This window comes from Erithacus rubecula (genome assembly GCF_903797595.1).
Source record: "Erithacus rubecula genome assembly, chromosome: 5".
NCBI lineage: Eukaryota > Metazoa > Chordata > Aves > Passeriformes > Muscicapidae > Erithacus > Erithacus rubecula.
Window position 1 is genome coordinate 33,671,976 of NC_136687.1, and position 23,584 is coordinate 33,695,559.

At 37.2% G+C, this 23,584-nt stretch overlaps 1 protein-coding gene across 6 annotated transcripts in view; it reads left to right on the forward strand.

Moving 5' to 3' along the window:
- The first annotated feature begins 19,722 nt into the window (after positions 1-19,722).
- Positions 19,723-23,584, forward strand: part of GLRA3 (glycine receptor alpha 3) — a 76,362-nt gene continuing 72,500 nt past the window's right edge. For 4 of the 6 annotated variants that reach the window (XR_013774241.1, XR_013774242.1, XM_079305687.1 and 1 more), the window contains exon 1: positions 19,723-19,978. Coding sequence is in view for 3 of the 6 variants with exons in the window: in XM_079305687.1 (XP_079161813.1) it covers positions 19,860-19,978 (119 nt within the window). In the remaining 3 variants the exon portion in view is untranslated. The remainder of the gene's footprint in view (positions 19,979-23,584) is intronic. The other 2 variants (XM_079305689.1, XM_079305690.1) reach the window with 2 other exon arrangements.

Sequence of the window (23,584 nt, forward strand, 5' to 3'; positions counted from 1 at the left end):
TAAAATCAGAATGATATTCTAATTTAAAGGAAAAACTGCATATTCACAGAACACAAACCAAGCATGGCATGAATTGCAGTGGAATTTTATTGTGGCCTTTATTTTAACTTTCCGTTAGATGTCAGGACTGTGCAAAAATCAACATATATTTTCTTTATGAGTGCTGGCTTCTCTCAAAGTGATTTATGAAAACAGATCTGCTGCTAGAAGTGCTGTAGGGTAGACAGAAGGTTGTAGGGAAAATGCCAGCACACTAAAGAGACTAAAGAAAAATCGGCAAGAACAAAGCATAAAACATAGCAGCATACGAGCATTCAAGTATTTATTATTTTCTTAAGGTATTACAAATCCTAAAGAAGCTATCCCATTTATGCTTAAATATAAAATAAAATAAAAAAACCCAAACAGCTATTGCATTTAAACTATTGAATCCTCCCTCAATTTTGATTTAGCAAAGCACCTCTCTTGTTAAGAACAAATAGGAGAATATTAATATTACAGTTCTAAAGTAGACCACATGCAAGAGTAGAATTATAAATCCCCAAATTTGCCTGATCATTGCCTAATCAGAAACTATTACATCTTCCGTTCATAAATTTATAGAAATCTGAAGTTGGGAGGGATCCATAAACATCATCAAGTCAAACTCCCTCCTCCTCCCATTTGCTGATGTTTAGGCAGTTATACAACAAATCACAGTCCAAAACCTAAAAAAAAAGTGGCATAATTGACACTAATTTAAGGATTCACTAATTCTTGCAACTAAATGGATCAAGGACATTTATATTTCCTACAACTCCGTGCTTATATCAACCCTAAGGAAGCAACCTACCTCAGAGTTGAATACATGGGTGCACACATGGGGGCTGACATGCTCCTATAGAGCAAATTCAATGTTGTGCTCACTAAGTCAGCTGGACCCACACAGTGAATTATTCCCAGAACCTGCAGAGCTGGGCAGATGTCACTTTATTGTCACCTAGAAAAACTGACTGTTTACTGAAAAAGTAGTCGAATCATTCTTTCTCCTCCAATGTTCCTCAGACAGAAGCTTTTACAGATATTCTGCCATGCTGCACTTTAGTATTTGTTTTACTATTAAAATAATATAAGCAGTATTTGAAGACAGAAAATTCACATTCACTTTTTCTAACTAGATTGTTCCCAGATCAGTATAAAGTGCAATACTGTTGGGATATTTCATAACACTTGCAGAGTACTCAAAAATCATTGTGGCTGTATTTCAGACCTCCCATGTCTGAAAGTAATCACTATATCCCTCATTTTTTTGTTTAAATTTTGCCTCCAATAACATTCTCCTAGCCATGAAGCTACAAATGTCAGAAAAGCCATCAGTACTGCAAATGGACTTCAACTGGAATGGGGAGTTATAAGAAAATTCTACAAATGTATCTGCCCCAACAACCTTACCACATAGAATCTTAGAGTTGTTTAGACTGGAAAAGGTCATCAAGCACAATTATAATAGTTGCAAGTCTTTACACTTCCACAGGATGTCAAGCATTCACAGCTGAAGTTTTTATTTTATACCCCAGAGTCAGACACTTTTCTAACTCATAGGTATGGTCATCAACTCAATAATTTTGCTCTAAAATTAAACTTACTATGCTTAGGTCTGCAAGATCTGGTCAAGCATTGGGGAAACTACATAGGCATTGGAATGACACCTGGAAAAACCATGTATTGTTCACTCTATTTCAGGACAAGGTAACACAAGAAGACAGAATGTTGCTTGTAACTACAAGAGTCATTAGAGCTCATTATTACAGAATATCTTAGTATCATATGTTTAAGATTCATGTCACTTTACTGAATGTGCAATACAGTTTAAAAAATTAATACAACAAAATATGCAGTGCATATTAAAAACATAAATCTAAAGAAAACATCTGCATGTGTATCTTAGTTATTATATATATTAATAAAATCAGTTTTCAGGACAAATCTTTAACAGAAAATATAAATTTAAAACAGAAAAAGCCTGAGGGGTTAGAATAAAGTTTAAAGGTTAGCAAGCAACTTTTTGCTAATCATGTCTATTTGGAAATCTGCTCATCACAATAGAAAACTTAATGAATTTAAAGAAGCATTCACTTGGTAACTTCAGGAAAAAGAATGCATTTGAATTATCCCATGGATACTTTAAGTTATCTTTGAACAGCCTTCTAAGTAAACATTTCAGTCCTTAGTATTGTTTGATACTAAATTTTTATTATTTTTTATTTTTTTAATATATTTCTTTTCACCATGTATTTTTATTTCCTTTAAGAGGAGGCAGAAATAGGGTAAGAGAAGTCTGATATTTTTAGCAGTTAGCTCATAATGTATATGTGGATTATGTTAAGATTCAGTACATGAAAACACCAAATAATGATTTTTTTTTTTTTTTTTTTTTTAATAGTGAAAGGTAAATTGGGGCAGTTTGCATTTTGGAGGCACAGCTTTTCCTCTCTTGTTTCATTTCTCAGATATTCTATGCAGACAATTCTTGTAAAATACACTGTAAAGCAGACTCATGTTAAGAAAATAGCATTGGAGAAATAAAAAATCCTGACTTCTCTCAGTTCTAAGCAAAACTGTTACTGGGCAAGTAGAATCTTTAATGAAATGTTTTTCTATGCAACCCACAGAAGAAATCTCCATGTGAAGCTGTGTGCCTTTCAGCACCTGCTCTGCCAAGGAGTACCTAAAAGGTATTTGTTTGCTACATGTGTAACTGTGCTCCTGCCTATGGGCAAGTCAGTTGAACCCAGGTGATCTTTAGGGTCCTTTTCAACACAAAAAATTCTATGACTCTCTGAATTGTGTGACCAACATGATAGTATTAATTCTTGAAGCAGTGGTCAGCCAGTTTCTAGCTGGCTACTTCAGCCAAATTAAGACCTACCTTTGTGTATTAAAAAGTGCAAAGAAATTTCTTCCTATGGGAGGCACAAACACAGGAAATAAAAGGACATTGTTACAAATCAGCCCAATGTTTCACTGTGCAATTTACTGTTACAATTATATTAAATGATGCTGAATCCCACTAACTTATTTTCAATAAGTTAGCCCTGGGAATTAGCTGTGTTTGCTAAGGCTGCAGTGCAGTGCTCTTATTCTGGAAGCAGAAAGGCAGATGAGAACTGGGTGATGCCACCCAGATGAGAACTTGCTTTGTCACTTTACAGTCTCAGGACTGGGAACTCTAGTACCACTTGCAGCAGGTGAAAATCTGCCCCTCTTGGTCATTTTGTGAGTCTGACATCATTTGTCTGTCAGTCATAAACAATTACTTCATCCAGATGTAGTGCTACAAAGCTTCTGCTTCTACTCAGACAGCTTAGATGCTGCTCAACCAACACCTTTGACCAGGCATCCTGCTAAACACATTGGAGAAGGCACTTAACACCCTATCTTTTTAAAAGGATTTTACAAATTCATAGCATATTAACAGCTTTCCCTGTTACAGCCTACTTGGAAATTGGCAGTTAGGCAACACAGTGTCAGTAATCTCAAGTGCAACACCATATGTCAGATCTGCTAGAATTAGCAATAACAACAGATAAACATTTACAATCTCCAACATGCACATGCTCCTGAGCACACAGGGAGTCAGTACACATTAATTTTTACAAGCTGTGAAGAAGATTCTACAAGATCTTGGTGAAATAATACATTAAAACTCCTGTATAGTATCCATGAAAAGTGAGAGAATTTAGTGTTGCTTGTATTTCCCTCCATCTCTCCACTGAAATGCCAATGTAACTGGGACCTCACTTCATAGCATTTTATAAGCCATGAAAAATTGCAGCATGGTTTCCTCCTTGGGTAAAAAAGTTTTTCGAATCTGGTAGAGTTTTTTTTGTTACATTGACAAATTTCAGTAGCGAGAGAGTATCAACAATGAAGAGAATGTAGTCCATTAAAGAATAGTTTCCCCAGATCAAATAAAGCACTTTCAGCAGTTTTCAGCTGCTGTTCAGCTTTTCCATTAGATTTTTTTCTATTGTTTAACTGGATCCTAAGTTGAGCTAAGAAGGGACCTGGCCTACATTTATGCAAAGCCGAGTCATATCTCTTCTTTCTGAACATTTAAGTATGAACATATACAAATAGTTATGTTTTTTCAACAGACCAGGTGGTAGTATCTTCATGTTTAACAGAAATATATATAGATAGATATAGATATAGATATAGATATAGATATAGATATAGATATAGATATAGATATAGATATAGATATAGATAGATATAAAGTAGATATAGGTATAGATATAGATATAGATAGATAGATAGATAGATAGATAGATAGATAGATAGATAGATAGATAGATAGATAGATAGATACACACTCACCCCCTAAAACAGGAAGCTGAAAAGAAGTCATTATGCATTCAACTTCTGGTTTCCAGTGGAGAAAATCACCTTAGATAAGAAAAACTACAGAAAAAGCAAGATATTTTCCTGGTCTGTTCACCTTGGCAAATGCAGTGACAATTGTTATGTGTCTGTTTAGCGTCCTTCAGAGTTTGGTGAAAGATATCTGGAAAAATATCTGGAAAATTATCTGGTGCTTAAGGCTAAACTGAGTCCATGCTTAAGTATTTTCTTAACTTCACAGGCTGTTTTTGTATGCCCTTTTCAGGGTTTTTCTGTATGAACTTCAAGACAAGTTTGTTAAAATCTTAGTTATTTTTATGATCTGGCAAAGTCTAGACAACATTATCTTGGCAGGATGGCCCTGTCTTGGAGCTAATCAGTTAAGGGTAATAGTACAAGCTTTTCCATACAAATAGATCCAACTCACAATGGGTAGTTTGTTGTTTGTTTCACTATCTGGAAAGCAAATTATCTCAGATAAGGCATATCAATCACTACTGGCCATGAATTACTGTTGACTGTGACAAGTTGTCAGTGAAAAAAGAAAAAGTCATATTTCAAAATTGTTATCTTAGACAAAGAAAAATTCCATCCCCCCAGTAGGAAACACAAATCCTTCAGAAGTCTCTGACAAGCATCTGCACCTGAAAATGATCAGCATGAGACCCAGTCCAACACAAATCTTGTATAAAATATCTATTCCATTGGAATAAGAACAGCTCAGGTTGGAAGGGAACTTGACAGATCATCTGGTCCAGCCTTCCATGGGAAAGGGAATCTAGATGAGATTATTTAGCAATGTCCAACTACATCCTGAAAATCTTCAGTTATGAGGACAGATGATGACCACATCCCTGAGGAGGCTGCCCCCAGTATCCCAGCATTCTATAAGATATTTACAGCATTCTGAAATTCCTTCCATTTGCCTTCATTCAATAAATAAGAGATTAAAAAAGACATTCACAGTTTGTAACACATTTACACAAAATATTTGTATCTTGAAAATTTTTCTAAATGCTGTGCTGAACGAGGAAACCTGGGGTACACTAAACCATCTTCCTTTCTGCATTCTAATTTCTGTTGAAATAAGCTCTTTGCAGATATCTCGTTTCCAGGGAAAATGTTTCAAATAACTGAATTTTGCCTTCCTTGTAGCTGGAAAGAAATTCTGGTTCAGTGTAATGCAAGGCTACAAATGTCTCATGGTTGCCCAGGGAAATTTGCTTCCTGCCCACTGGCTTTACAAGATGCCTGCACTGTATTTAACTTCAGAAATCCATTTATATGTGCAACCTTACTATAAAAGGATATTATGTCTCTCTACTGCCAATAGGCATGAAGTAGCTTTGATATTAACTCTGGTAATTCAACAATTTTTTCCATTTTATGTTTGTTTCACCTAATGGACTTCACTTATTCCCAGTGACTCCCACAGGTATGCAGGCATGCATAATAATGAAAAAACATTCTTCTGAAGTAATAGTCCATAATACACTACCTTTAAGAAAGAGCACTGTGAAAGAAGAATCATGCTGGTTATATTGAATTGAAGTTTTTTTCAAAGCATACTCCTTAATCTCAGTTTTAAATAGAACCATTTAAATGAAACATAATAGTAAAACATAACTGCCGAGATAAATCTAAACACATTACTAAACCCTTTCCCCTCATGCTGCATGGACTACACCATTATAGTAAGAATAGTCTGTCACATTTTAATATTGAAAGAAAAATAAACAACACAGTTGAAGTCTGGATTGTTGATAAACACTGCTCATATATTTGAAATACAATTTTTTATCTTATTTTTCACTGACATCAGAGTTCACTCCATTCACTGCTAATCTTTGTGAGATATTGAAACAGGTTGTGAAACATGTAAACAATTACTATTGCCTGAGGAAGTAAAGAATTGAGATGCTTTCAAGAATCAATATTAATTAGATTGGATTTGCTTTATACAGATTTTGTATTACCACTTTTTCAAGAATGCAGAACATAGCTTGGGTTTTTAGTGCAAACAGAGCTTCTGAACTATGCCAGGTTTTTTCTGCTGCTATTGCTTCTGAATCCTGTTCAAACGAAGTGGAGGTAGCAGTCATCTTTTTCCTAAATGTGTTTTGATTTGTTGCCTTATCTGCTACAAGGATGTCATAAAAGCTGCAACCCTTCTACCTTCAACCCTTCCACCTTTATTAAAACCTTTTGATGAACGAGATATTTTTGTAAAGAGGTTTTTATACAGCAAAAATATTTTGGACTTTCCTCTAGAAGAAGTACCTTGACATTAATGAAAAAATTAGTAATATTTCCAGCACACCGAGTCTGCTTGAAAATCCTATATTTTATTAATATCTCAGACATGGGATTCCTTCTTTGCCTTCATTATCAGGGTGGTACTCAATGAGCTGGATGGATCTCACATGTACATTCAGCTATGCCAAGAAGCAGATAAGAAAGAATTTTTACTCCCATTTTAGATTTTGGAAAGAAAAAAGAAATAGCAATACTATAGAACAGATTTTGAAAATAAGTACACACATTCTCAAAGTCAGACAATGTTACAATCTCCAAAGCATTTGGAGACTCTTCAGTTTGTCGGAGAATTAAAAACACACTTCTGTTTTTCCTAAAAATGAAGCAGTGCCATAGAGACAAGAACAGAACTGTTGACAGCATCAGTTTCTCTCTGTATTCCTGAAGACTGCATCCTAACCCTATGAGGCCCAGAAAATGCACAGCAGCTTAATTTGCTTTTTGCCATTACTGCATTCCTGCTCCCTTGGTAATAGGCCTCATATTGTGAGATATCCTAATTGCTGAACTGGCACACTACATTTGTAATGTTAGGTTATTTACATTTGTAACACAGTTTTTCATCCAGCTTCCTTTATTCCAAGGAAGAGGTCACAAAAAGCCACTGTAGGATTACTCATCAGCCAGAGAATATTTGAGTTCTGCACATTTATGTCTCTGGATTGAAAGTATGAATCACTCTTTAAAATCATTTCTGCATATAGACGACATCTCCCTATCAGGAAAAATGCATGAATCTGAATTAGATCCACCAGGGCCTCATCAGTTCCAAAATCTCACACTGAAAACAACTGGCATATTTTTCATCCGTGTCTCTCATCTCCTTAGCTGACATGCAGGACCATTTCTTTAAAAAACCCCAAAACACAGTTTGATGACAATTTCAGCAAGAAGCACCCTTTCTGAGAACTAAGAATGAAAAATACTATTAATATACAATTGAAACAGTGATGATAAATTGACCTTGTTAATTCTTCCGGTACCTCTGAAGTTGTTCAGGGGTCAAACTGAAACTTCAATATTAAATACATACTAATAGTATACACTGTTTCCACCACAGCTTTATTATTTCAGCTGAATCTGAATTTCCTTGTCTACACAGTCTGTGACTTTCAGTCTGTGACTGAAATAGACTTGCTTCAAGTTCTGCTTCTCCTCAGAAAAAAACTAAGGTACAAAAATATACAAGAAAAATGATTCAGAATAAAGAAACTTGATACTTCATGTGAGATTGCAGTTAGCCTATAAGCAGAGCCAAGATATTTTCCAATGAAAGAAGCTTCTTAATTCAGGAAAACCCTTCCTTCATTAATGACTTGGATGGAGGACTCATAGGAGCATTGAGCAAGTTTGCTGATAATACTAAATTGAGAGGGAGGAGTTGTCAACTCCCTTGAATGCAGAGAGGCTCTGCAGAGAGATCTCAACAAATTAGAGGGCTGGATAATCTGCAACCGTATGAAATTTAACAAGAGAAAGTGCTGGATTCTGCACTTGGGATGGGGCAGTTCTGGATGTACAGACAGAATGGGGAATGAGAGGCTGGATTTAACAGGAAAAATACAGGGGCAGGCACTGGTCTCTTCTTTCTGGTGACCAGTGACAGGATGCAAAGGAACAGCCTGAAGTTGTGCTAGGGAAGGTTAAGGCTGGATATTCGAAAAAGGTTCTTGACACAGAAGGTGTCTGAGCACTGGAACAGGCTCCCCAGGGAAGCACTCAAAGCTCCAGCCTGACAGAGTTCAAAAAGTGGTTGGACAATGCTCCCAGCCACATGGAGTGACTCTTGGGATGTCCTGTGCAGGTGCAGGAGTTGGACTGGATGACCCTGATGGGTCCTTTCCAACACAGAATATTCTATGATTCTGTGACTGCAAGTCTTCAATAAGGCCAAAACTCTGAAATCATGGGAATTTGCCATCCCACCAACACAGGCAGAACACCCCTTCACTTGTTCTGCTTTGTAGATGTAGAAAGACTTTTCCCTCTGAAGTAACTAGGCTTCTTGACACTACAAGTACTGTAACATGAGCATGTAAAGCTACAAATTTCCATTTATTTTGACCCCCTTATCTTCAGTCTCAAAGAATCCTCAGGGATATTGTCATTCAGAAATTTACAAAAATTAGAAACCATTAGTTCCAATCAATTTGCTAAAATCATTAAAGCTACAATAAAATGTCGCCTATGGAGTCTCACATAGTTGTAACTATGACATGTAAAAACATCCTCTTAAATATGACTCAGAAAGAACAAACACCTGTTTGCCTATAGAGCAGGACACATTTTCTTCTCCATGGGGCAGGACCACTGGGTCCTTCATGTGCCTGTGCTTTGTATGCACCCACTTAAGGGCAAAACAGATAATTTCTGAGTACATATTAGCATGCATGTTAACACATATACATGATCTAAATAAATGGGAGTCTCTGAATACTGTACCTCCTCTATTTCCCAGCAGCTATCCTCTTCAAGTGCTTATATTAACCCCTCAAAATAGTTTTATCTACTAATGCAAAATCTGTATGAGGGCAGTGGCTTTCTTCACATTAGAACAACATTCATTTAAGTAAAGCCTTGAAATAAAAATCTCAATTCTGCTGTGATTTTATACTGCTTAATGAATTTATTACAAGTGAAGAAAGAAATGAAGTTCTATAAATTTTGCATGCAGGCATGCAGCCTGCTCTTTTCTGAAATTCTTTATCTTATCTCATATATTTTCTTTATTAATAAATGAAATAAAGCCTTAAGTTCCATATCAACTTTATATCTACACCTGAAGTAAAATTCATGTTGTATTGAACTAAAAATGCAGCCAAGGATGTTACATATAATATATGAAACACATATATCACTAAAAAAGAATGTTCTTATGATTCATTAACCCTTTATACTTCCCAAGAGTCTTTCAATTTATGCTGTAGTATGTCAAAAAAGGGGACTTAAAAATTTTAGCTTTGTATCCACTCAATGATAACATAAGAGATAATAAAAAATAAGTATTTGAAATCAAGGTACAATTAAGGTATAAACATTTTCAATCATTAATTCAAGATGAGGCTTTAATATTTCTTTTGAACCATACTTAAGACAAAACTTAGTGCTGTGTCATATTTAAGTGTTTGCTGTAGTGTATTTGTGTATGTGCACACAAGTCACAAATACACATTTGATTCAGGCCATGTAATAGTTAAAAAAACAGAAAAAAAACCAAACCACTGTGTGTCCCATTTGTCCGCCACCTACAACTTGACAATAACCAGAGCAGGATAGTCACTCAAGCCTCCTTTAAGTGTCTGGCCATCACTCTAACCTCCCGCTGTTGAAGCATCTAGGAGTGCAGAGTTCAGGATTTCTGTAATTGGATCATCCAGGAACAAAATAGTTGCCATGCTGGACCAAAAAGCTGGCAAAAATAATCTGAAATAAAAACGAGCTTGCTGTTTTGGACTTTCATTGTGCACCTAAATAATGCTACAAGCCAGTTCAATGAGAATCAATTTGTTATAGAGATGCTTTAAAGGTGAGATGCATCATGTGAATGATCAGCACATACATGTATAAAATACTGACTGTTGAACAGGGATTTTAGACCAAAATTTACTAGATATAGATTAGCATTTACTTAATAAAAATGAAGAATACACTGGAAACTCAGTGAGTAGCTTTGGGGCAAAACCCTTTGATTACAGCACATTTGGAGAGGAAAAACTGTTTCTCTAACACATTATGTTCCAGCATGCACAAGTTACAAAAGCAGCAGTTAACATTTAAATCTGAGACTTTTAGAGACAAATAAAAAGAAAAAAGGTATCTTTATTGTGTTGTTTTTTTATAGCCTAACTTATAACAGCTAATACACAAATAGGTATGAAGACACATCTTAAGGAATGTATTTAATAAGTGCTACTTTGCAGTCAATATCTGATAGAGGGCTATTACTGAAATAACTTCTTCACTGTGACACTAACATATTCTGCCTTAAAAAAAAAAAATCCACCTTCAGAAATATGTGTGCTGTTCTCTGCAGCACTCAACAGCAATGTGCTGAATGCACTTGTCCGAGTTTTCCTCTGGCCTTCCCCTTAAAGGATTACAATGTAGTGTATATCTGATGGAAGCAAAGATGAGTTATGTGATATGGATACTTCAAGGCAGCAGATTCACAGATCAGGTCAGGGCAGTCATCTTCACAGCTCTGCATAGACAGCTGTTGACTTTGAATATATATTGCTATATAGTTTCTTTACAGTAGGTGAGATTTTGAATTCAATAAGTACATGCAAATAATCACTAGGCACCAAATATAACTTAAACTCCACATTTTGTATAAGTTATTATAAAATACATGTTCAACCAAGCTGAAACTCAAAGTTCTTCATAGCATCATTTAGAGCAAAAACATCATCACCTTTAAAAATCTGACCATAAGCCAGTGTGACATCTACACAATTTTTAAATACCTGCAGGGATGGTGTCTCCACCACTTCCCTGAGTATCCTGTTCCAATGCTTGACAACCCTTTCAGAGATGGAATTATTCCCAATGTCCAAGCTAAAACTCCTCCAACACAATTTGAAGCCATTTCCTCTTCTCCTATCACTTGTTACTTGGATGAAGAGACTGACCTCCACCTTGCATGGGATAGTTAGAGAGAGAGAAGGTCCCCCTGAATCTCCTTTTCCCCAGACTAAACACTCCCATCTCTTTCAGCTAGTCCTCATCAGACCTGTGCTCTGGACCTTCACCATCTTTGCTATCCTTTTGTGGACAGCACTTCCATGTCTTTATGGTGGTGAGGGGCCCAGAACTGAAAACAGGATTCCAGCTGTGGCCTCACCAGTGCCACATGTAGGGGGACTATCACTGTTCTGGTCCTGCTGGCATGCTATCTAGTGCAATCTAGTGCATAACATTCTCAAAACTATGCATATATATGGACTCCTAAATGCATTTCTCTTCAAAGCACACATGCTGAAGAACTGCCCTGCAGGCTGCACATGCCATTCCCAGAGAAGTGAGCCTCAAAAAGCAGACAAACTAGTTCTAAAACATAACTTAAACAGGGCACCTTGAAAAGTTGATGAATTTAATTTGTTCCTATTTTCTAACATTGAAGACCTCTCTGGCCACAAAGTGCCTGGCACAGCTTTATCGTTACTGAGAGTTTATGCTTTCAAGACTTACATGATATTTTAAAACTATATCCCTTTAAGTTATGCATACATGATTGACTCATCCCTTCCTCCATTCCAGAAGAATGAGGCTAAGTAAAAAAACTCATTAAAAGGATGGCCAAATAGTTGCATTAAGCGAAACAAAACAGGAGTAATTGTTTAGAATTACATCTTTCAAAGCTTTCCTAGAGCCTCTCCCCATATAAAGCAATTTGCCACACACACATAAAAGCTGGACAGAATCGAAAGCAGCACACCTTCAAAAACATCCCTAGTGGGGAATTATTGAAACCATCTCTTCCCACTGTTAAGCTATTGTCAGGCAAAAAATTACAACATATCTCTACACAGTCCACAGATTTAGTTGTACAGTTGAATTTCAGAGGACATTAAGAGTGCTCATGGAAATGTTTTTGCACTTGGCTTAGAACTAGTGTTATCTAAATAGTTTTTATTTAGAGTAACATTTCAAAGAAAGATAATGCCAAACAGCTCCTAGAAATAATTCCGAAGTATAGGCACAAACCCAATACTGACTTAGGAAATGCCATACTAACACCAACTAATAGTCATATTACAAGCCCTTCTCATATGTGCTTCCTCACATATGAACAGCACTAGCTAGAGATGTAAAAGTAGGAAGCATTAGATAGGACCAAAACCAAAGACAATCAGTTTGTTTCAGGGGAAAATAATCAAATAATTAAACACGATCCTTTTCAAAGGTGTGACAGACACTGCAAACATGAAATAAGGAAGAAGACAGTAAAAGCTTATGTTAGGAGGCATATTGATTTGAGAACGAATAGAATGAATAAAATAAACAGCAAAACAATAGTAATATGGGAAGCCCAGTACACATCTCCGCCTTTTTCCTAGTAATAGTCATTATTATACCTCAATGCAAATGATCCAGTCATCCAAGCCCTTATAAACAAGTAAAAATGTTATCAAGCACTCATTTAATATAAAAAGTAATTAATATGAAACCAATGTAATGTAATTGATTATCACAAAAATAATACATTTTACAGTAAATTAATTAGCAGAAATAGGTCAATATATGCAAAAATGTATTTAAGAAAAGCTGACGAAAATGTGGGCAAAAATAGTTTGGCTTTCATTCACAGCTCTGAGAATCAGTTTTGAGTAATAATGTTTATAAAGAAACAGCCAACTACCAAACTAAGCTTTACAATTTTTAATTGCTTTCCAGATCATAATAAAGGACTCCCTACAACCTATTTAAGTCATATAGAAATTGAAAGGGTTATTGAATGTTTACACAGCACATTATATCCTTTCTTTATCCTTATGATACACGTGTTGTGTACAGTCAGTAGAAGCAGAACTGAACACAAATCACAGCAAGAGAGAGAACAACCAGGGGGGGATTTTACACTATTCTATGTCTTTAGCATTTACTCTCTCCCTAAATTCATACTTGTGTTTCTTAGCTCCCAGGACACAGTGCCAAATCTATATACTTTCAAGATGAACAAGAAAAATGCTGTAAAGTAAGGCAGGTTAAGAAAATCTGGGTGTCCAGCTTTAATTTCTCTCTTTTTAAGTACACCTACTGTTACTATAGCTTTGCTGCTTCTGTTCATGGCCACTGAAAAGTGCTTTTAGAAAGTAGTTTGGTTTGGGGTTTTGGTGGGTTTTTTTGCATCTTAATGTATAATATTCCAATAGAAATAAAGACAGTCCAGCCCCATCGGATTTCAAAAACATCTATCTAAACCTCTTCTTCAAGCACAAAAAACAACACAGCCTAAAATATAAAGCATATAAATATAAAATATTAAAATATAAAGTCCTCAGAATAAGTCTGCTCACCACAAGACCCACAGATTTTCAACGACATTAAAAAATGGTCTCAACCCATACTATGTTTTACACATGCAAGCAATCATACTTCTACCATTAAAATCCATGGGAGTTAATTTGCACAAGTACAATAAGCTTATCTGTTACTTTTTCTGCATGCAAAACTATCCCATGGGTGAATTTAAAAAAATAACACTCCAGCAAACAGAAGAAATGAAAGTTTCACACTGGGAAAATGGTAGGCCGCTCTGGATATTTAATTGTTCTGATATGATGACACGGAGTAATTAAATAAAAAAAAGGAGCACTCACTAACTAGCAGGAATGGTCTCCCTTGAGGTTTGAGCCAGCAGAACAGCTCCCTTGCTTTGAGCTAGGCAGAGTTAAAAGGATCAAACCCTTGATTAATTAATGGAGCTAATAACAAAGTTTGAAATTAACTTAGAAATCTTCCTGCTATTTATTGAACTGTGCACACAACAGTTCATAGGCATACCTACCCTCTTTATAGACTGTTCTGATTTTTTTATTGTAAAAGAGAGAGAAAATACTAAGCTTCCCTTGATTCTTATTTTCTAACAGAAATTATAAGCACATAAAGAGAAGATCAGATCTTGCTCCAAGGCAGTCAAGACACCACAGAGAATAGATCAGTACACCTCAGAACTTCTTTTCAGAGATGACTACTTTCAGAGTACAAACTTATACTGTATTTAATCCCTGCTTAGTTGTCTTCCTGTAAAGTGAATACATACAGACACTTTTGGTAATCATAATTAATAATATTTAACAATAATTTTATATTTCAATATCACACAACTTGGAGGCATTTTTATGTATATGCCTGTTATTTACAAGATGGTGATGGTTTTCATGTGGTATATTATTACTCTAAAATAAAATTCACATACCACACTTAAATAACTCTTAACATTGATTGACATCTTACAATGAGAGTGAAATATAGACCATTTATCTTCATTTTAATTTCTGTTACTACCATAATCCATCTCTCCAGATATTGGTGTCTCATGTAGATTAGCACAGATCTAAAGATCATAATGGATAAAACTGCTGCCACTGGAATTTGGGGACTCCACCTGACTTACAAGAATTAAGGTTTAAGGTAGAATGTGTTTGAGAAGAAAAAATATCTGAGAAAAATACACGTGATCTGATGTTTCACAGTTTGTTAAAAGACTGAAAGTCTTTAACCATTAATTAAAAACAATTTTTTTGTATGCACCCCAAAATTAAATGCAATGGCAACAGTACATCAAACCAATCTAAAAAGTCTATCTATTTTACTATTCATTGTATAACTATTTATTTTAGTTATCCCAAGTCTTGCTTTTGATGCAATACATTTTCAGAATGTTATGTTTCAGCCTTGTGGTGAACACATATATTTTAGAGAAAACTGTTTGGCAAATCATTTCATACAGACTCCACTTTGTTTTCAGAGACTGAAACACATTTCTAAGCCTTTTCTTGCTTGTTGAGATATATTGAACAACTACATTTTTCTTTTTTGTGAAGTTACTCTCATGTTTTAAAAATGGCCTTTCTATTTTAGGACTGTGTTTATCGAAAAACATTTATTCTATTTGTAGTTTTGTGTTTAGTAATAGGTCAAAGCCTCTGGGGTTTCACACTTGAATGAATTACATCCTGGGGAATCCTGTGTACTGAGAAAGCCAGACTAATTAACATAATCAAACATGTCTCAGTAAAACCAGTATCTAAAACTACAGTGATGTCATATCCCATCACAACACCCTCTTAAAATGCTAGAATGTACAAACTGGCAATACAAATGTGGTAAGTACTACACACATGAGGTCTTTATTGCTTACCATCATGATACATGTGGTTTTCAACTGTCAGTTTGGACACCAATCTTAAAAGAAAGTAAATAACTCTGTAGCTAAATATATCATTATAAAACATTTTGGGTTTTTAGAGTCATGTTTAAACACTGGAGCCATGGCTGACTTGAACTGAATCTCAAGGATCATCAGATTCTGCCCAGTGGCTTCTGTACCAAATACAAAACATACAACTGACCAAGATCTAAAGACTTTAAAGGTGATCAGTTTTGCTCCCTCTTTAGGTATTTCAATCATTTAGTTGCTTCAAAGTAGATTATTCTTCTATTCTGAATTCATCTTTTATCAGGTTCCAGTCTTTCCAATTCACTACCTCTCTAATTATGTTAAAGTTTTTTCCTTGACTTCACAATTGCTTTTACTTCATGCAGGTGTCTAAAGACCTTTGAGTTTTTTACAAGATGAAGTTTAATCTTATATTAGAAAAGTATTCCAAGCTGTAAAATTCTTGTAGTTCTTTTCAGAAACCTTTCAAATTTGTCAGCTGCCTTTTTACAGAATGATTAAACACACTGAACCATAATGTGTTTATGATTGGGCATAGTAAAATGATAATCATAACTTCTCATGATTACAACTATGATTAGCTTATCTTAATATTCCTGAACAATGCTATCACACCAAAAAGCACATTAGTTAATCTTTCTACCCATACATGCACTCAGTTCCTCTGTGTGAAAAACTTGAATAACTACATAATCTTGCATTCAATCATATAAATTGTGTGTTAATAAATTGAGGTAGTCTATAATATTGACCTATCTTATTTCTTGCTGTTCTAATATACAAAGTTTTTCAATTATCCCCATTTTTGGAACAACAACAAATAATACTGTTATGATTCACATTAGGAGCATCTTCTTCCAGTAACCTTAAAGCATTTTTGCCTCACAGGCTACTCCTGGTGAACATTTCTCAAGCTCATAAATACAAGTGATGTACTTTCGTATATACCTAAATCGTGGTTGAACCAGAGATATAGTAGATATCCAGCCTGCTGGTTAAAAGGAAAATTAGAGATTGACATATGAATATTTTGGTGAAAACTTTTTTTCAACATACTGATGTTTACCATTGGTAAAGAATGTACTTCAATTAACCTCTAGTACTACTGAAAATAAATGATGCAGCTCAGTTTTGTAAGCATATGGCACATACTTACCAGCTATCATATTTTGAATTCTGAGCAATATTAGTTGATTTTTATCCAGGTATGTGAGACATATATAAATAAACAACATTAATATTTGAGATAGAAACTCTGTGGATTATGGTTTTAAAACAGATGTCCAAACAAGTCTCGCCTTTCAATCTACTGTAACTGCCAGAAGTATCAAAAGATACCACAGAGATCTTGTAAATATGGGACATAATCATTGGTTTGCCTTTATATAATAAGCAGGTAGGTCTGTCAGTAATCATATGGAAAGACTAATAAGATGGTAAATAAAACACTAGTGAATTAAAACATTTATAACAACTAAATATTTTGCCAAAGTTTGAGGTCAACAATATATGCTTGATTGTTTTGTCGAAGTGAAACCTTTTATAAATCAAGGTGGGTTGTTTGAATTCACTCAGAAGAAAATATTTTAATATTCAACACTACCAGCAGAAAATTTTCAAAAGTTCAAAAACAGTCTCACCTAGCAAAATAAAATAATGCAACAGCAAACTGGCTACCAAAAGCACAAGCAAGCATATACTTTTCCCACAAGGATTTTGAGAAGTTTGAATTCTGCATATTTAAAGTATAGCCTGCATTTATAATAAATAGAACTGTTTCTATTGTAGGAGACATGGAGAGTTTGTGATGGTAGTTTCAACTAACAGCACCATAAGAAAAATGCATTTGCCTCAGTGCAAATAAATTAAATTAGACCAATTCACTGTTGAAATACATAGTCCACAAAAAAATAGGTCCTGGAGAAGAAGCCTCACTGCAAACTCATTTTAAGAAAAAAGATAGAAATCAACTCTTCTAAATATCCAAAGACAGTACTCCACTGATTCTGTAGAGCACCTGCATTGACAGACTGTCCCTGAGTAAACAGATGGATTCATTAGTTTGTTTGTTACTGTGTTTTCAGTTGAGGTTTTAACAAGTCATGATCATTTTTGACATTCAGGGCTACAGAGAGAACAAAACAAAAAGGAACAACTTTTTGCAGAGTGGACCTAGAAACTTAGAGATTCCCTTCCTTTATGTAACCACTAGTAATTTAAAAAAATCACAGAACAGAGGAAAATTTCTAGTGATATTCTAGTGCATTCTTTGCCATACACTTGATAGTTATCAACAAAGAAATCTCATCTGTCTTTAAAATGTGTAGGCATTAATATTTAGTGATATCTGCTGGGAACAACCTTGAAGAAGAGCTAAAAAAAAGAACAGGAACATTGTGAAAATGGACAATGTAACTTCAGAACAGTGGTGAAAACCACATGTGGGGTATTTTTTGAAATTAAAAAGAAAAGACAATATACCTGCAGGTGGAACATGCGACTACTTTTAAGGTTTCTAATGAAATACCTTATTTCTAACTAACACCTATCTTTGGATATAAGGAATGTATAAAATCCCTGTTTCTTATTTCTTTCCTGTATCTCATCTACTTGATGACCTTCTAATCAGTTTTTTTTTCTGTGTTAAAAGTTGTTCCATATTTCACTCTCACTCTTTCCATCTTCCTTTTCTGTCATGAGTTTATTATACTTCTCTCAAATTACAGTTCCATTTTCTTTGCTTCATGTGCCTTATCTTGCTGAACCTTTTCCTTTTTCCACATCTGCTAAGTCTTTGGCACCTAGGTTTTCTAGGGCTTCATTGTAGTTTTAGTCAGAGTCTGGCATGAGATAATCAAGTGGGCTGTGCATCTCTTGGAGCTGCACAAGCATTGGGGTGCCATTTAACGCAGGACAGTGCTACAGGAGCCAAAAGCGGGCGGATCGTACTGCGGCAGGCAAGGAGAGGGAGCCAGGCGCAGTCAGATGCTGCTCACAAGTGCAGAGCTCTGTCCAGAGCTGGTCCTCCCAGGTTTCTCTTCCCACTGGCTCTCCCAAATGATGACATGGGTGTTCATTGTCTTTTAGAGCAGCCCTACTTTACAATCTCATACGTATTTTCCCCCTTCTGCTCTTCTCCAGGTGTAACCCTTCCTGACAAATCCTTCATTTTATTTTGTGCACAAATCATACAGATTCCCACAAGAATTTCTCAAATAATATTTCTCAATATCAACTCATAAAGCCCTACCCTTGCTAAGGAAAGCAGCACCTGGTTAGCCTGAAATATTTGGTTTCTCTGACAATAAATGTAATCACGTCACTTTTGCCACCTGTATTTTTGTAACCTTATTCTCTGTCCCCTCCCCTCGTTCTCATGAACAACTTTCTAGTTTCCCACTTAAGATGTTCTTTCCCTTGTTCCTTCTCATAATCCCTTCCACTCTCCTTCCCAGTCAAACTTTCAGACTCTTTGGCTTTCCCTATTAGTTCATCCTACGGCTCTAGATCATTTCTCTTTTCCGAAAAAGTCGAATGGAACAGGATATACTTTTTCTGTGTCAATCAGCACCGTGCTTTCAAAGAAGAGACTGAAGTACAGAGATGTGTTTCTCACCTCCCTCACCTACTTCCTAAGGAAAAGAGTACCACCAGACCTACAGCAGAGCAGAAGCGCCCCTCTTTTCCCAGTCTGGTCGGAGACCCGAGGTTCAGGGAGTTCCCCCGACCTCTCTGACGGCGGCTGCCCCGTGCAGGCACCGGCTCCGCCGCCGCGGATGGAAGGCGCTCCGTTCCGAGCACGGACTCCCCACGCGGCCCCGGCGGAGCGCCCCTCACACCCAGGGCAGTCCCTCCAGGGTCCCCCCCGCCCCTCCGCGCCGCGCCCGGTCCCGCCCCACGCCCTCCGCGGCGGCCGCGCTCTGGGGGGCGGCCCCGGCCCGGCCTCCGCCCGCCCCGCCGCCGGCCGCGCGCCCCGAGCCCGGCATGCGTCCGGCGGCGGAGCGCGGGCTGCTGCCAGGAGCCGGGGGCAGGCGGGCGGGCAGGGGGGCTCCCGCCGCCGCCGCGGCTCGGCGCCGCCGCCGCGGCTGGGATTAGGCTGCGATGCGGAGCGGCGGGGCGGGCGCGCCGGGGCCCAGCGGGAGGGCGCCGGGGGCCGCCGGGCGCTGAGGCGGGCGACGGGCGAGGAGCCGCCGGAGCTCTCCAGGGTGCTGGGTGCTGCCCCCCGACCGCGGAGCCGCTCCGCCGAGCCCCCTCCATGGCTCCGACACCGCCGCTGCTGGGCTCCGCCGCGGCTCCGAGCAGCATGGCCAGGATCCGGTACCTCCGCGCGGCTGTCTCGGGGTTTTATCTGTGGGAGGCTGCGGTGCTGCTCAGGTGAGTTGCTTTCTTTGGGCTACTAGAGGTGCCCCCTTCCCGGGTTTCGGGCGGCTGAAGTGCCCGGGACGGGTGCGGACGGCCGCGGTCACCGCCTGCCCTCCCCGCGAACGGCCGGCTACCTTCGGCAGCCGGGCTGTGCCCACGGAAACTAAATCCGTGGGCTCCACGCTTCCCGAACGGCTTCTAACATGCTCTGTCCCGAACCTCCTTTTGCATTTTACAAGCAGGAGGCTGTGTACTTCCCTCACTTGCTCGCACATAGAGTTTTCCTATAAGATCTGTGAATTCTATCACTATTTTTAGCAGGAATTCTAACATCGATGATCTAAAGTGTCTATGTGCAAAAGTTACAGAAGATTATCTGAGTTGGGAATATACAGACTTCTTTATTACTGTCAGTTCTTTTCAGCAAAAGGAAAACCACAGATTGCGTTAGGTCAGAGGTCTTGTGCAGAAACAGAAAAACACCAGATGGGTGCAGAGAGGATGTGGTCTACAGAAGTTCCCTGCAGAAGAATGCTGCATGTGCTGTACTACCGACAGTCTAGGATTTGTGTTACGAAAGATGGCAATGTATCCATAAATTATGACCTGAGTACAAGACTGAGGTTCATACGGCTTTCTCTGCCCAGCACACTCTTTCTAGGCAAAGTGATGTTATTATATCAATGTAAACATTCTTTTAACACACAGCTCTGGAAGTGTAGTGATACCAGACTAAAATGAACTTGAGTCCATGAGGGAAAAGTTACAAGAAAAATCACACATGTAAAGAAAGAGACTTCAGTGTCATCACATATTCACTGCTAATTCAGTTAGCCATGTTATCAACAAACATTCTAGCTCTGTACCACAATAAACAAACTATGCCATGTAACATGACAGTGCCAGACTATTTTAAGAATCACATTGTTATTTGACAAAGACAAAAAAGGAAACTTAAATTTGAAAAGAGAGTTTGGGGATTAGATGTGTAAGGGATTTATAACCATGAAGTTAACTCAGCAGCATGTAGTGCCTCACAATGATGGCACACTTCACAAGTGCTCACAGGTTTATAGCAAATCTTACCTTTTTGGAGTTAATTTAATGATATGCTTTGTATCAACATATGTAACATAAATTGTTTGTACTGTGATTTTATTGTGATTGTGCCAAAAGAAAGAGATTTTAAGAAACTTGGTCACATGGTGTGAGACTGACATTGAGAGGAGACTCAGTGCATGTATATTACACTTTTAATTTTGCAATGAGTATTTAATGTTCAGTGTAGGTGACAAAACACTTGTGTAGTGTAGGCAATACAAGCAGCACTGGGCTATTATTATTCTATTTCAATGTATTTATGGAACTTTTTTTTCCTCTGCATATTATTCCATGCAAATGCCATCCTACTGTTGAATTGTTAATCCTTTATTTTAACTATATAAAAGCTTTTGTTCCAAGTGGGGGGAAAGCTATAAAGTCAGTTATGAAAAGCATACAGATATTCTGCATCACATAAGTATAGACTATTACTGAATTGTTTCCAATTCAGTCTTCAATTGAGTCTTTTGCTCATAAATAGTCACTTTATGATAATGAACATGGTTACTGTGCACAAGGTTGGAGAAGTAGTTAAGAAAGCTGCTCAGAATCCATGTTTATCTTCCTTATCAATCTCAAGATAGAGGGTGCTGATGACTTTAGGTCTAAAAACAATACAGGAGAAATCTGAGTCAGTCCAAAACATATAAGAGTTTCCTCCATGCTTTAAAAATGGGAAAAAAGTAAAAAATAAAAATTAAAATATTGAACCTATAAAATTCTCAACTCTTCTGGAGCCATTAATTCTATTTCTTTTCCAACTTAAACCTTGTGAAATTATTTCCATTGGAGCAAAGAGAATAGTAGAATGCTGCTTCCACTCTCTGTTAGACACAGACCCCAGCCTTAGCACCTATATAGCACTTGATGAGAAGATGGATGCACCATGGATTTCTAGGAACAGTCAAACCTTATGTGGTTTACTTGCTCATACATTTTGGAAGAAATGATGTTATATTCTCTTACATTGTGCAACTTTGAAACTTTTCTTAATTAAGAAACTGAAGGCTGTGTGAGAAAACTGAATGCAACTAACAAGAAAAGCCTTCATTACTTGTCCAACAGCCCTGAGGCTATTTAAAATTAATGTTTAAATTATATGCCTATGAAGATAGAAAAAAGGATGTTTTTCAGTGTAAATTTAGACTTGCTACTTTAATGAGCAAGGTCTGGAGATGCATGCTTAACAAGAAGAAGCTTCACCTGATTTTTTTTTAATAACTCATTTTTCATTCCACATCAAAAGATCCTTCAAATTGCAATGGCTGAAAAAAGATGTATATTGGTCATTATAGCATCTAATTATTAATTTGATCTCCAAAAGATATTGCAGAAAAAAAAATTAGAAGAGCAATGGAGCTGGGAAAGGATCTAGAGAAGAGCAAGTGTTGTGAAGACCAGCTGAGGGAGCTGGGATTGTTTAATCTGGAGAAAAGGGGGCTAAGGAAAGACTTTTTTGCTCTCTACAACTGTCTGAAAAGAGGCTGTAGCCAGATGGGGTTCAGCCTGTTCTCCCAGGCAACAAGTGACAGGACAAGGGGAAACAGCCTCAAGCTGTGCCAAGGAAGATTCACATTGGATATCAGGAAGAATTTCTTCATGGGAAGGGTGGTCAAGCACTGGAATGGGCTGCCCAGGGGGGTGATGGAGTCACCATGCCTGGAGGTGTTCAAGAAATGGACATGCACTTAAGGCTGTGGTCAAGTTGAGAAGGTGGTGTTCAGTCAAAGATTATCTGCATGGTCTTGGGATCTTTTCCAACCTCAATGATTGTGTGATTATCTGTAGTCTTTCCTCATATTGTGCATGTTTGTGCATGTTTGTACTGTTATGTCATAGATTAATACACATACTGATAATGTATTGATAGATTTTATACATGAAAAACAATGGTTAAATTACATAGCACTCTGGTTTATGCAATATATTTGAGGATAGGGAGAAAATCTATTATCAGACCCAAAATAAAAAAACAATTACATATTAATATTACTGCTAATCTGAGCCTGAATGTGATACTAAGAGGGTCCAGGTGCAAAGAAGAGGCAAATCTAGGGTCAATAAAGTAATGTAGCCTTAAAACAACTGCAATTTACTACCAAAGAAAGAAAAAAAAAATCTGAAATATAGCTTGAAGTTATAATAATGTCTAAGACTGAGTATTCTTCTGAGTTTTCAATAAAGTAGTAGTGTAACAAAAAGTCCTCTGGATTTGCCTGAATTCCAAGAGGTCGTGATGGAAGCAAGATCATATTTGTAGAATAAATGTGAAGATCAGATTTTTGAGTCAAAACCAGTTTCATAACAGCTCAGGAATTTTCATGGACACCAGCACTGATCTATTAGAACTACACTGTCTGGGACTTGACAGGGATTTGCTTTTTCCTTGGAGGATGTGGTTTCTATTTTATATGTGGACATGTGTATGGGGATCAAACAGGATGAAAGAGTAGGTTGCACTGGGGAAATGCAAAATAAATTCTCCCTGTGTGGTGTTTCTTTATTTATCTATATTAG